General features: G+C 32.1%; 2 protein-coding genes across 6 annotated transcripts; both read left to right on the top strand.

The window, feature by feature from the left end:
* The first annotated feature begins 472 nt into the window (after window positions 1-472).
* Window positions 473-8,638, top strand: LOC140823124 (AP-3 complex subunit mu). Of its 4 annotated transcripts, XM_073184290.1 has the most exons (10): window positions 473-585; window positions 3,509-3,564; window positions 3,694-3,799; window positions 3,985-4,084; window positions 4,221-4,331; window positions 5,824-5,913; window positions 6,620-6,867; window positions 7,071-7,280; window positions 7,356-7,563; window positions 8,207-8,638. In XM_073184290.1, the coding sequence occupies exons 3-10, from the start codon at window positions 3,765-3,767 to the stop codon at window positions 8,450-8,452; spliced, it is 1,248 nt and encodes a 415-aa protein (XP_073040391.1). In that variant the 5' UTR covers window positions 473-585; window positions 3,509-3,564; window positions 3,694-3,764; the 3' UTR covers window positions 8,453-8,638. The 4 variants fall into 4 exon arrangements, with proteins under 4 accessions (XP_073040391.1, XP_073040390.1, XP_073040389.1 ...); XM_073184289.1 differs by lacking the exon at window positions 3,509-3,564 and having other exon boundaries at window positions 473-581; XM_073184288.1 differs by lacking the exon at window positions 473-585 and having other exon boundaries at window positions 3,400-3,564.
* Window positions 8,639-10,682: 2,044 nt separating this feature from the next.
* On the top strand, window positions 10,683-11,646 carry LOC140824684 (uncharacterized). 2 transcript variants are annotated; one of them, XM_073186231.1, is made up of 2 exons: window positions 10,683-10,792; window positions 11,091-11,646. In XM_073186231.1, the coding sequence occupies exons 1-2, from the start codon at window positions 10,778-10,780 to the stop codon at window positions 11,463-11,465; spliced, it is 390 nt and encodes a 129-aa protein (XP_073042332.1). In that variant the 5' UTR covers window positions 10,683-10,777; the 3' UTR covers window positions 11,466-11,646. The 2 variants fall into 2 exon arrangements, with proteins under 2 accessions (XP_073042332.1, XP_073042330.1); XM_073186229.1 differs by having other exon boundaries at window positions 10,693-10,792; window positions 11,085-11,646.
* The last annotated feature ends 2,770 nt before the right edge of the window (window positions 11,647-14,416 follow it).

Raw genomic sequence — 14,416 nt, 5'->3', positions numbered from 1 at the left:
TATTATTTTTCTAATTAATGAGTAAATGATAGCGATTAAGTAAAATACATCTTATTTATTTTTTTGTAGGATAAAATGGATAGCTTGATTTAGCCAAAGTATGACGAATAAATTGAATTTGGAGATCTGAAATAATATGTGTGCATGTATTATTTTAAATTTTGTTATTGACTCCTTATATTGGAGAAAACCTCGTATAATAATAAATAAAAAAATTAATTTGTGAAAAAATAATTATTCACAAATATTATTTGGCATTAGGCCAAAAAATTATTTTTCGCTCTCCAATCTACCAATTTCCTCATTTACCCATATTAATTAAAATGTACTTTATTTCTCTCTTTTCACCCAACCCACAAGCTATTGGGGGTAATTGGCTAAATAATCACGTCAACTCTTTTTTTAAGAAAATGAACTCCTCAAGTGTATTTGAATTATACTTGAGGATGTCATTTTCTTAAAAAAATAGTCCGTAAACCCATCACAACCCTAACCCACGGAGGAGAAACAACGACAAAGCCTACCGGCCGCCAAAGCCCATCGGCCGATGAATACCATCGACACCCACGCCGAAACAATTGGTGAGTTTGTTCCATTTTTCGAGTTTGCACTTAAAAATTCTCGATTATTGTCAGTCTCATAATATGTGCTATTTGAGTTTGCGTAGTTCCATTAATTATCTCCCAATGAAGGTTTTCTAAACGCAACATCATTTCTATTTCATATGTTAAAGCATGTACTATTTCTCAAAAAATTCCTTTTGTTTATGTGAAACTGAAAAAAAATAAGATGTGTTTCCTAAAGATAATTTTTTTTAAAGTTACTTTCCAATAATTAAAATCGAAAAACAAGTTTTCCTCATTTTCTGACACACTTAAAACGAGAGGCAAATCGATAAGCAATTATAGCAAAAACCTCCAGAAAAGCGAACTAAAACTTGCTCCACTCGCTAATTTTATCACGGAAAATCGACTAATATTAATTATATCACGACACCGTCCTCTTGATCTAAACTGCCTTTTTTTAAATCCATTAGTACTAATTATATGCATTTTTGATAAAAATTAGGGTTAATTATGTATACAACAGTGTGAAATCTTTAGATTACCAAAAAAAACCCGTGACTATTGACTTACCGTGTTTTCAACTCTTGAGAACACGTATCCCTAAAAACAAGTATGGACAAGGATGTGTGCTCTTATGATTTGAAAACATTGGGATGTGTGTTCAAAGATTTGTGTGTTCAAGATTTGAAAATTTTAATGGGAGGTTTTTAGGAATATTTAGATTTCAGTGGATAGAAAAACATTTTGGATTACACTAACAGAACCAAATATGTGAGATTTCGAAGTTGGAATTCTAATCAAACCAGAACAAACAAACCTGATCAGTACCTCCAGTGAATCACCTTGAGCAACCACTTGGTCCAAAAACCACACATAAATTGAGCGATCAACCCGGTGACCAGTAGTGAGCTATTTTCCAGCATCATTTACCAGCAATTTCACGAACACCTTTAAGTATTTGAGAACTTGCACGAAAAAACAGAAATTACATGTTTAAGCATCCACTCATGAAATTCAAAACACTAGATCATTAAACATATCTATTTGTAATTACATCAGCAAACAAAAAATTCAATTAGTGCGAGAATTTCATGAATCATATTTGGAAGCGTACACGAAATCCGAGAGAACAAAAATTCATTGCATAACTTTCACTCGACTGCAACCTTTAAATTCAGATTTTATAAGGGCACATACATTGGTTCAAACCCTGGTGTTAATACCAATGTGGGTGATTGTTAATCACCCACCCACATGTGTCACGTAATGTGGATAGGATGTCAATGATTCAATGGGTCCGGGTTTTACTCAGACCCGCGTGTATGGGGTGGGTTTGGGCGTACTAAATGGGTTATGGGGTGGGTCTCGGATCCAATTTTTCAGACCAGTCGGGATATAGGACGGGTCATGGGTCCTATAATACCTGCTCCATACATGCCTCATATATGTGGATATAAATATTTTAGAGTTTTAGTTTTTTTAATTTTCATTTTTTTAGTAGCTCACCTCAACCATAACGATCTTAGCTATTCATATGTTAACTGTTGCATTTGAATCTGATTTTAGCAATAGTGGAAGAATAATTGGTCCTCATCTTAATAGACTTAAATATTGTTTACTCGCTGATTTTATATTGATCTGTTTAAATTATGTTATGACTTATTTTTGGGGATGTCAAGATTTTTTTGGAGAGCTAGTAAATTTTTTTTATGTAATTCTTTATGTTGTGAAAATACTTTGTTTGTTATTATTAAGTGTGGTCAAAGACATAAATTAATTTTTCACAATGTTGTATTTAAAGGCTTGTCTGTTTCATAATCCATGCATGTGAGAAGAATATTATTTTTTTTATTTTAAAAAAATTCGGGTTTCACGGGTCTAACCGGCCCCGTTATGTATTCGAGTTAGGGTGGGTCCGAAAAATATTTAACCGAGGTGGGACGGGTAATGTGTCAAAGTTTTTTTCATGGAAAGGATCTTGAGTTTACAAAAACCCGCTCCATTGACATCTCTAAATGTGGACGTTCAAATGCTTGAACGCCCACATTACTTCTTATTTTATTTTATTTTTATTTAAAGGCTTGGCGTGTGCTTTTGTGTGCACACGCCAAAAGGAGAGTGAAAGAAGCCCAACCTATTAATCACATATATTATAGATTTTATATATATGTATATTATTTAATTTAGTAATTTATTTAAATAATTAAAATAAAAATTATTTATTTTTAAAAATACTAAAATAGTAATAGTTAGTTTTATTAAAAAAATTAGAAAATTATTTTAACGGCTACTTTAATAAAAATATCACGAGTTTATAAAAACATATTATGATTTATATAAAATAATAATAATTTAAATTTTGTAAATAATTTGAAATTGAATTTATTTAATATAAAATAAGAATAAGACGAATGAGTGGACAACAGAACCTACAAATAATGAGTGTTAATGTTAAAATGAACGTGATAGAATAGATGTGTTAATATAATGTGTATGTGACATGTGGACCCCACGATTTTTGATGAGGTGATGAGTATTATAACAGTAATGAATGCGCATACCCTCTAAGTTTTTTCTATCAGATTTCAGCTCGAGTGGCTGTGCAACACGCAAATCAAATATATAAATTCATTAATAACAATTTTATAAGAGTTTTAAATCAATTTAAAAAAAGCATAGATTGTAAATAATAAATTTGATTTTTTTTAAGGGAAAAAAGGATTTAATTGTTTAATTTATTTGTGGCAATTTAAAAAAAAAACATTTTGTTTGACTAAAAGAGGAGATAGGTGCGTGAGATCGAAATTTATAACAGATGATGAATTTATTCTCTGTTCACTTGAATCAGAATTCCAATCCGAACTCAAACCCGGATTGGTATTTTGTTCAACAAATATGAGAATCTATATTTTATTACAACAATATAGAGATTTCACATGGAGTTTCTAGCTCATATTTTTTTCACAGGGGGATTTTAGCCCATCCGGGATATCACAGGGTAGTGTGTTCAATTTCCCTTAAAAAATTCAAATTTATTATTTACAATACATGTTTTTATTAAATTGATTTAAAACTCTTATAATTTGTTATTAATGAATTTATATATTTGATTTGTGTTTTGCCACAGCAAGCAGGGGAGAAACCTGTTCGTTAACTTGTGTAGAATCTGAATTGAAAGGACGCAGTTGAGTGAACGTTATGTTGCAGTGCATTTTTATTCTCTCGGATTCCGGGTACGCTTCCAAATCTGATACTTGAAAATTCTCGCACTAATTGAATTTTTTGCTTGCCAATGTATTTACAAATGGATATGCTCAATGATATGGTGTTTTGAATTTCATGAGTAGATGCTTAAACCTGTAATTTATGTTTTTTCGTGCAATTTCTCAAATGCTTAAAGGTGTTTGTGAAATTGCAGGGAAGTGATGCTGGAAAAACAACTCACTAGTCACCGGGTTGATCGCTCAATTTGTGCGTGGTTTTGGGACCAAGTACTTGCTCAAGGCGATTCACTGGAGGTACTTATGAGTTTTGTTCTTGTTTGATTAGAATTCAAGCTTCAAAATCTCACATATTTGGTTTTGTTAGTGTAATCCAAAATGTATTTTTATGTGAGACTTAAAATTTTCTTCTTTGTGCTTTGGAAAATCATAGCTTGTACCAGTAATTGCTTCTCCTACACACTATGTATTTCATGTGGTTCGTGAGGGGATAATATTTTTGGCGTGCACTCAAGTTGAGATGCCACCTTTGATGGCGATAGAGGTTAGTAATCAAGGCTGTAGTTCAAATTTGAGTAATTTTTAATCGATATTTTTAATTATTGTTCAACTCTGTGAGATGGATCGGCTTCTTGCAACACTGTGGGACTGGAATTTTCGACATTAATGGACTTTAATATATTGAAACTTACTATTGTTAGTTGAAATTTGAGTCGTACCAAATATCCTAGATTAGTTGTCCATGAAGCAGCTTAGTATCAGTTTCCAATTACAGAACGAAGATGATATAGAACTCGAATGGTGAACTGGTAATTTGTACTCACAGTTAGTAGGTCACATAGTGATTGGCTTACTGCATCATGTCAATTTCCTGTTTCTGCTCCACGTAGCATGTTTGAAAACTCAAAATCCACAAATCTCAAAGAAAGAAAGAAAATATATTTGGTTGCTCCTGAGTTGTAAGGTACATATTTCACAAGGGTCCTGGTGCAATTCAGGTTTGATAGTGCTGGTGACTACTTCAATCAGGTTCTATATTCTGAAGGAAGAATCATTCATGAGCGGTCTTGCGTTAATACTCAACAACAAAATGGAGTAACGGAAGGAAAAATCGTCATCTTTTTGATACTACAAGGATTCTCCTACTTCAATATAATGTAACTAAACACTATTGGGGAACCTATGCTTGCATCTGCTTATATAATAAATAGAATTCCGTCTCGTATCTTAGAATATCTTAGAATCAAAAAGTCCAATGGGAATCTTGTCTCAGTTCTATCCTAAACTTGGGTCAACCTCGTTGTCATATACATATCCCTATCAATAATCGCGGGATACTGGATCCTAGAGCCATCAGATATGTGTTTATTGGATAGTCATCAACCCAAAAAGGCGACAAATGCTTCCATCCACCCACACAGATACAGATTATGCCACAATCAAGTGCCCACGCAGAATATAGAGCAATGACACAGGGAATCTGCGAATTATTATGGGTGAAAATTATACTGGACAACTTGAAGATTGCATGGGATGGACCAATGAGACTCTATTGTCATAATAAATCAGACATCAACATTGCACATGACCCAATGCAACATAACCGAACTAAACACATTGAAGTAGACAAGCATTTTATCAAGGGGAAGCTAGAAAGTGGATTAATTTGCACTCCACCTGTTCCCACAAGAGGTCAGTTAGCAAATGTCCTCACAAAAGGGCTCAACAATATCAACCTTCAGGAGATTATTACCAAGCTGGGAATGGAAGATATATAATTCACCAGCTTGAGGGGGAGTGTGGAATATTTATGGATAGACTAATGCAAATATGTAATTAACGTTTTTTCTAAAATTTAGAGATATTATTATATAATTTTCTGATTTAGTTAAGATTTTTTCCTTTTTTGTAGATTGTAATCTCTTTAATTTTGGCAAGAGTCTCTTGTACTTTAGCCTATAAAAGGGCTATTGTATCACATAAGTAATTTGTACAATAAACTTCTTTTTCCTCAATGTTGACTATTTGATTTATAGTTCCTCTGTAGGGTAGCTGATGTCCTTACAGATTATCTGGATGGCTTGAATGAAGATTTGATCAAGGATAACTTTGTTATCATTTATGAGGTATTTAAAGCAATAAAAATGGTCTATCTTTTTGTTCCAATTTTAGGTGATTTTATTGAATTCTAACTGCTTTGAATGATTTTGACACATTATTTGACTACAATGGATATTGTAAATCATATTATGAAACAATATGAAATCAATTTTGATTTGCAATTATCTTGTCATACAGTTAAAAATTTGGGTGCAAAAATCGTTGTTTCGAAGTTAATGTTTAGGCTTCATTCGCCTTTTGTGATTTTGTTTCTACCTGTTAGAGTTTGTATAGTCGTGGTAATTAATTGACGCTCTTGTTCCGACTAATTGCAAGATGTTCTGTCAGAGGAACGAAATGTTTGCACGACTTTTATTGTACCATATTTTAGAATTCGAATTAACATAGACATGTATTAAACATGCTTTTGCATTTTGATTTGATGATTATCATATACCACCACGCCAGGAAAAATTAAAAGATCCAAGCAAACACTCATGTGCATTAAGTTTGAGAACCATAGCAATGATAAAAACCTATCTCAAATTTCCAAGTTGGAACACCTTTATGCCACTTTCAAGATAAGAAAATCGAAGATCCCGAGTTAATAAGTTTCACACTGTTATTCTTGATTAAGATCACTTGGGTTCTTATCCTACTTTGAATTAGCTAACTAGTTCTTGGTTGATTTGTAAAAAATCCTAAGCTGACAAGAATGCAATTCATGTACAGCTGCTGGATGAAATGATAGACAATGGTTTTCCCCTAACAACTGAATCAAATATCCTGAGGGAAATGATTGCTCCTCCTAACATCGTTAGCAAGGTTTTGAGTGTTGTCACAGGCAGCAGTTCCAATGTGAGCAACACCCTTCCAGGTGCAACGTCATCTTGTGTTCCATGGAGAAAAACAGACCTCAAACACACAAGCAATGAAGTTTATGTTGATCTTGTTGAAGAAATGGATGCAATTATAAACAGGTCTGTCTATTCCAAATCTTGCCATCCCCTGTCCCTATTTTTTCCTGCAGAATCATCTACTAATATATATATCCAAAGAAAACAGGAGTGTGCTGGTACAGTTTTCGAGTTTCGCTGGCACAAATACTTTAAATGGTTAATCATTATCAGTTTCTATGTTATGTTAACTTTTCCTCTCTTTTTCTTTGATTCATGGTGCTTAGAGATGGGATTCTGGTAAAATGTGAGATATATGGTGAAGTTCAAGTAAATTCTCATCTCTCAGGTGTACCTGATCTCACTCTCTCATTTGCAAACCCTTCTATTCTCAACGATGTGAGGTTTCACCCTTGTGTTCGACTTCGACCATGGGAAGCTAACCAAATCTTATCATTTGTGCCTCCTGATGGACAATTTAAACTCATGAGTTACAGGTTCTTGGTGTTTCACAATTTAGTTTGAAATCATACTCAAGGGCTAGTCTTTCAAAATCTGTTTTCATGTTTTAGGGTAAAGAAGTTAAAGAATACTCCAATTTATGTGAAGCCACAGCTGACCTCGGATTCTGGGACATGTCGTGTAAATGTTTTGTTAGGCATAAGAAATGATCCTGAAAAGTCAATCGACTCCGTAACAGTTAAATTCCGACTGCCTCCTTGTGTTTCGTCTTCAGATCTTTCTTCGAACTGTGGAACAGTAAACATCCTTGCTAATAAGGTACTAGGCCAAAAATAAACGCAGTATTTTGCACAGTTATTATACAACAGCTCTTTTCTTGGCAAATATTTTCCTGTTGCATTTGAAAACATAGGATCAAATGGGATTTTTGTGATCTATTGGTAGGTCACGTGGAGATAGAACCCCGAGGTCAGGGTGTCAATCACAAATCTTTTGAAGAATGATGTTCCAAGTCAAATATAAGTTTTTCCCCCTATTTCACAATTGTAAAATCAACATGATCCAAGTTACAATGCAGTTGAGAGGGCTCTATGCTACCTCCATACTTTATGGGTCATCTTCCATTTCAAGAAAAATAATTATATTATGGCACCGGAACCTGGATATCACTAATTTAAATTTTGTGCGCTATTTTTTTATATTCACTTTAGTTGGTGTTTGAATTTTTGTGTCTTTGTCGTACAATACCTGAGCGACATGCATTTGCAAGCCTTGGGTACTATTTCTGAGCCCATGCTCCTAGGTCTTCGATTTGTGCATTTGGAAGGGCGTGGAAGGACTAATGTAGGCTACTTCCCATGAGCTCCATAGGAAAAGTGATTTCTATTGTATAGAAGCAAAGCTTGCAACTAGCAATTATCTTCCATTTTACTCTGTTTTAATGGCTAACCACATTCTGCAGACGTGCTTGTGGTCAATTGGAAGGATCCCAAAAGATAAATCGCCTTCAATGTCTGGTACCTTGGCTCTCGAGACTGGCTTAGAGCGTCTTCACGTGTTTCCCACTTTTGAAGTAGGTTTCAGAATCATGGGTGTGGCTCTCTCTGGCTTGAAAATAGATAGGCTGGACCTCACAAATTTATCAACGCGTCCTTACAAAGGTTTTCGCGCTCTTACACGAGCAGGCGAATTTCAAGTTAGGTCATAGTTTGGTGTTGCTTGCTTTAGAACATCTCTCAACTCGTAAGGAGATCCATTTTGCTGTTTTGTGTTACGATTTTTATATAATGACTGCAAATAAGCCTTTTTTCTTGAATTCTTCAAATCCATTCTTTGTACATTGTTCAAATGATTGAATTGAATTACAAATGTGGAAACCTTGTGCGTTTGATTATATTTTTGTGCTCTAAACAGACATCGACTCTATGTACATTATTTCAAGACACGTACTTAACCTTTGCCCATCCCATAATATTCTCGAAATCTAAGGTTACACTGGCATTATTTTAAGGCAAAAACTTGTATGAGACAGTCTCACTGATCGTATTTTTTGAGACAGATATCTTATTAGGATCATCAATGGAAAAATATTACTTTTTATGCTAAGAGTATTACTTTTTATTGTGAATATTGATAGGATTGACCCGTCTCACAGACAAAGATTCGTGAGACCATCTCACAAAATACTTACTCTTATATTAAACGGCTTGATTTGGAGTATGGTTGCATTTAGATTATATGATTTTGATTTGAGCAAGTATTTTAAAAAAATAAATTGAAATGATTTTATATTAAAATAAATTTGAAATCTAGAGAGGCTGTTTGGGTTTGAAAAGAACTCCAATCCGTTCCTCCTATTGGTTGAAAAACAAATTGGACCGATTTTATTTCAAATCACAGTGCATATATTCTCAGTGGATTCAGATTCTCTCCATCAAATTCGTCGTTTCAAATTTGAATAAAAAATATTTTGATATAAGAATTACTGATAAATGAATATTGGTATATAAAAAATTGTAAATATTTTAATTCATACATAATTCAAGTAAAATCAATTTTGTCATCACTTAAAGTTCTTTTAAGTTCGATTATTTTTATTAAATTCAATTATATACATAAATTTGTTTTCGGTTTTTTTTCTAAAAAAGTATATTATTTTTTAAAAATTATATTATGATAAAAAATATCAGTTTTTATATTAAAATATTAGAATTATTAATTAATACAAATATATCTTAAAATATAAATTATACACTCAAATATAATAAATTTTAACTTATTTATAAATATATAATAAAACAATATCATATTTTTATCGATAGAATAGTAGTATATATTAATAAAATTACAACTCGATAAATAAATCATATATATAACTAAATATATTTTAATTTACTGATAAAATATAATACAATAAATATATGTTGCTGGAATTCGAAGGTACTATTGTCGGACGATAAAAAAAAAATCTCAATTACTATTTTAGCATTTCAAAATTTGATATTGATCCGTTGAAAATTATTACTTTTTATGTTAAAACGATTATTTTTTATTGTGAATATCGATAGGATTGATCCGTCTAACGTGATATAAAAATTCGTGAGACAGTCTCACAAGAACCCTACTTCTAATAAAATATATTTGCAAGAATTTATTTTAAGTGTTTCTAAATTTTTAATCCATAAAATATTTGAAAATGGTATACAGACGCATTACTTAAATGTTTTACAAATTAATTTTGGAATCGACGGCTAAGATAATGACACGTGGAAGGTATTTGGTTCCTAAAGCACTCAATTATGAAGCCATTTATTTACCTTTTAACTTCACTTACTTTATTCCTTTCGAACACATTCCCACCAAAATATTCAGTCCACATCTCTATTTAAATAATAATAACCTAATTATAGGCTGTTTGGCTCAACAAATAAATTATTTATAAGATATTTATTGATTTATAAAATATTTATAAACATCTGATAAATTATATATTATTTAAAAAAGCTATCTTATATTGTTTAAATATACGCTGCTAATCATTTATAAGAAGTTTTAAAAAAGGTTAATTAGTACCAACCGATTTTACAAAATTATATAAACTTTATTAAAAAAAAAAGTCGTAATTTGAACACTGAAATATGAATTAGACGCATTTCATGTATTTGCATCATTAATATTTTTAAAAAAATATAGACCATAAATTTCTAAAATTAGATTTTTATTTGAATAAATGTAGATAACTTACACACACACGCACACTCTTTTATATATACTATATTATATTATATATTATAATAATTATAGTAGAAAAGGGTCCAAAGTAACTAAAAAACCCAAAATATATGACAAAGCACTATAAATTTTGAAACACTAATTTTATTTTATTTAAATAGTTATTTTTAATAATTATCAAAATTCTTTGTACGATTTTCGAATACCTATTTATAGGGCCTAATTCCCAATATTTCTCTCATTCTTCTTTCAAAATTTCTTAGAACAAGTGTGCTGAATCCCTTCTCTTCTATTCTCCTCTATGGCCTCCATCCAGGTTCTTACAATTTTACATATTTTATTTGTTCAAATTATATCAAATATATATATATATATATATATATATATATATATATATATATTTTTTTTTTTTTTAAAAAAAAAAACATATACACAATTCAATTTTTATGCTTATTACCCCACAGAAGTTGTTTCATGAGAGAGATTGTTTACATTTTCAAACTTATACACCAAATTTTCTTTTTTATAAATAAAATATATAAATGTAAATTTTGATTTAAAGAATATATACTAAATCTATATATATAAAAAAAATTAATGTATACTAGGTGCAGGATAAAACTGCTGCGGAGGTGGAAGACGTGAGAGATGAAGAAGAATCAGTTAAGAAAGAAGCACCCGCAGAGGCTCCCAAAGCAGTGAAGACGATCATCATGGACGACGACGAAGAAGCGGAAGAAGTGGCGGCGACGGCGCTTTATCATGAAGGAAAGCTGGAATATTCGGATGACGAGGATGAATATCAGGGAGAGACAAAGTCACCTATTATGGAGAGATCAGAAGACACCCCATTTTATCTCAGCGAACTAAAACCTACAACTGGGCTGGTTGAGCTCAATGACGACGACGATGATGACCACGACGACGACCACGACCACGACCACGACCACGACCACGATCACGATTACGATCACGACGACAAAGAATGAAATATGAACAATCAACAAACTATGTTCTCTTTCATGAAGTCATAGTCACCATGACATGAGTTTTTGCATCATCATTATTAAGGTTATCAATTTTAATGTATTTTGGAGTTATTACAACTGAAGTAGTTGCTCTACAATGTAACTGTTGGCTTATTTTATATTATATTCTACATGTTTCTTATTTCGATTATTAATATTAATATTATAATGGAACCATTTATCTCGATATACTTCTGCCTAGAAAATCATATTGAGATTGCTATGTATAGTTTATGTGAAATGTGGCTGCGTAATTGTTGGCAATCATGAAATACGTACATTTCTTAGTAACCCGGTCTCATAACCTGTTAATCCGGTTGATGAACAACATAAAAAAAAAAAAGTCATTGACTTTGTAGGACCGAGCGTTTGCCGTTTTACCAAAAACTATAGTTGGTGGTAACGTGCAATTCAAATCTTTTAAATCACACAACAGCTCAAGCACTACGGTTCGATCGCTATACTAAGCAGGGACAACTATTACACCCAACAGACTTGCTCTCGTCATTGCTACATTTCATCATCGTAGATCCATGTCCCTATTTAGGATACTGATTCTGGACATATACATCACGATCTTCAATTTACACATGCAAGAACAAGTTTAAAAATATAAAGATTTTGCGACCTCCCAGAATTTTTGAGAAAAAAAAAATCTAACAAAACTTATACTTAATAAAAAGTTATAAATAAAATTTCATAATTTTTTTTTTCTTTTCTGAAAAACCATCTGGTGGCAGAATTTTCCCTTGGATAAATTAAAACATATTCACGTACGAATAAGTAAAAACACCCCATATTATAAACTACATCGATATTACATTGTCCGATGTTTATTCTAGTCTAGTTTCCAAATTCGAACAGGGTAGCACATAAAAATTAATGTATAATAAATAGTTGGATATAGCATTAAATAATATATATCTCTTAAGTTTAGATAATTAATTATATAACATATTTCGAATGATGAAATCATGAAATATAGTTTAAAAATTATAGTAATTTTCATCCCATATTTCAATGAAGGTTGGTAATAATACTTAAATATACACACAATTTATTTATGTATACCAATTACACCAACAGATTGAAGAACATTTTAAAAAAGGAAATTAAAAACATTAACATATAGGAAATATTTGGTTGCGTAGAAAGGGGAAAGACGAGAAATAAGCCTCATCCATTTGCATGATTATTTTCTTCAATATTCTCAAGGGGCAAGCCACGATACGCCACCGGACTACCGGGCATGACTTGAGGCGGAACCCTCGTTGCCGCCGAGCCCCTAGCCGTCTAGTGTGACCCTTCTGCTGCAGCCTCTTGCCTTTGCGCAAGCGGCACCACCATACCAAGGCGGAATCGGAAAATATGCAAATATAATTGGATGCTCTCTTAAGCATTGTTTCCAAAGCTTAATTCCTTCTAAGTGAAATTCGGTTTCTTTGATGGTTTTATACTTTTATGCAATCTACCTAGAATTTAGAACTATCTCTACCTTACTAATTAATTTTATTTTATATATATGTGAAAAAGTAATCTCTTGTTCTAAGTATTTAAATCAATATGCATTAAAATATGTATAGTTTAAATATACATATGATGGAGGCCACCATGTCGATATAAATACAATATTAATAATTTTTTAGTTAGTTATTAATTTATAACTTTTTACACCTTTTTGAAGTGAGAGTAATGATTTCATGGAATGGGTTTTATTTAAATGTAAGCAATATTGGTCCTCCTCTTTTAAAAGTAATCCCACTTGCCAGCAAATTAAGTTCGATTCGAATAATGTTGGGTGGCGGCCGTGCAAAAAAGATTTAAAGAAATGTGTTGGAGCAAGTGGCTCGTTTGTGAGATGTTGTTAGTTGATATTGTAAAGTTTTAAACATTTCTATATGTCTATGGTTGTATAAATACAAACTATATGTAACTTTGATTTATTTGATAAGCCTGGAAACTTTTTGATCCTGAGCTATCTTATTGATAAAAAATAAAATAATCAATGCAATCAAAGAGCATGTAACTCCTCTCTTATAGAATTCGAAGATGCTTCTTCCGTTATGTACTCAAACTACGATAATCACATAGTTGTACTTATCGATCATACCGCAAATCTACTCAAAATGAGAACTCCAACGCGTCTGGACAGCTCGCTGCAAAGTACCAATCTGATTAAGACTAGTACCTGCCTCACGAATACCAATTACTATCATATTCGTAATTTCAATTGCTTGGGCAGATTGCAACTCAGTGTGACGATTCTTAGATGCCTTAATGAGATTATAAATAGAAGCTAATTTTTTTTTTAAAAAAATGGCCAAATAGAACTGTCATTTTCAGCAACCTCTACCAACGCCAGTTGAAGTTTATGTATAAAACAATGTATATAATATGCTTGTGGAGATTCCTTCAGAAAAAGTGTCTGCTAGTCCGTTCCATTAGCCACACATGTTGCTAGTCCATCGTATCCTTGTCCTCGAATATTGTTTGAAAGAATATTTGATTCCTAATTTAATTAAGAATGAGTTTTCGATTTTGCGCTTCTAGACTAAATTTAATAGATTTGTTTTCCTAGATATAGTGAATCCTATTATTAGGAATTATTTACTTAAGTTGGAAAATTATCTATAAGATATAAGGTAACAGAGTTTGATTCCTATAAAACTCTAGTTTATGTGGAAGTATCCTTGAAGATTTAGGTCAAAGAATTATTCTATATAAAAAGTGGGACAAAGATTGAAAAAGGGCGAGAAGGAGTACAAAAGGACAACGGACGGTCACTGGAGCTTTGCTGGAGTGAATTCAGTCGTGAAGATATACATAAGAAACTGGAGTGATTACATCGAACACGTGACCGTGTTGCTGATTGGTGTTGCCAACATCCAAGAACAACACTGACGCAGAGTGTT

Source organism: Primulina eburnea, chromosome 2, assembly GCF_022965805.1.
Source record: "Primulina eburnea isolate SZY01 chromosome 2, ASM2296580v1, whole genome shotgun sequence".
Classification (NCBI taxonomy): Eukaryota; Viridiplantae; Streptophyta; class Magnoliopsida; order Lamiales; family Gesneriaceae; genus Primulina; species Primulina eburnea.
This window is presented reverse-complemented; position numbering and strand designations above follow the sequence as displayed.

Coding starts and splice junctions, on each gene's coding strand:
- LOC140823124 (XM_073184289.1), top strand. CDS start 3,765: ATGTTGCAGTGCATTTTTATTCTCTCGGATTCCGG. Junction 4,085..4,220: donor CTCAAGGCGATTCACTGGAG/GTACTTATGAGT, acceptor GGAAAATCATAG/CTTGTACCAGTAATTGCTTC. Junction 7,281..7,355: donor TTTAAACTCATGAGTTACAG/GTTCTTGGTGTT, acceptor TTCATGTTTTAG/GGTAAAGAAGTTAAAGAATA.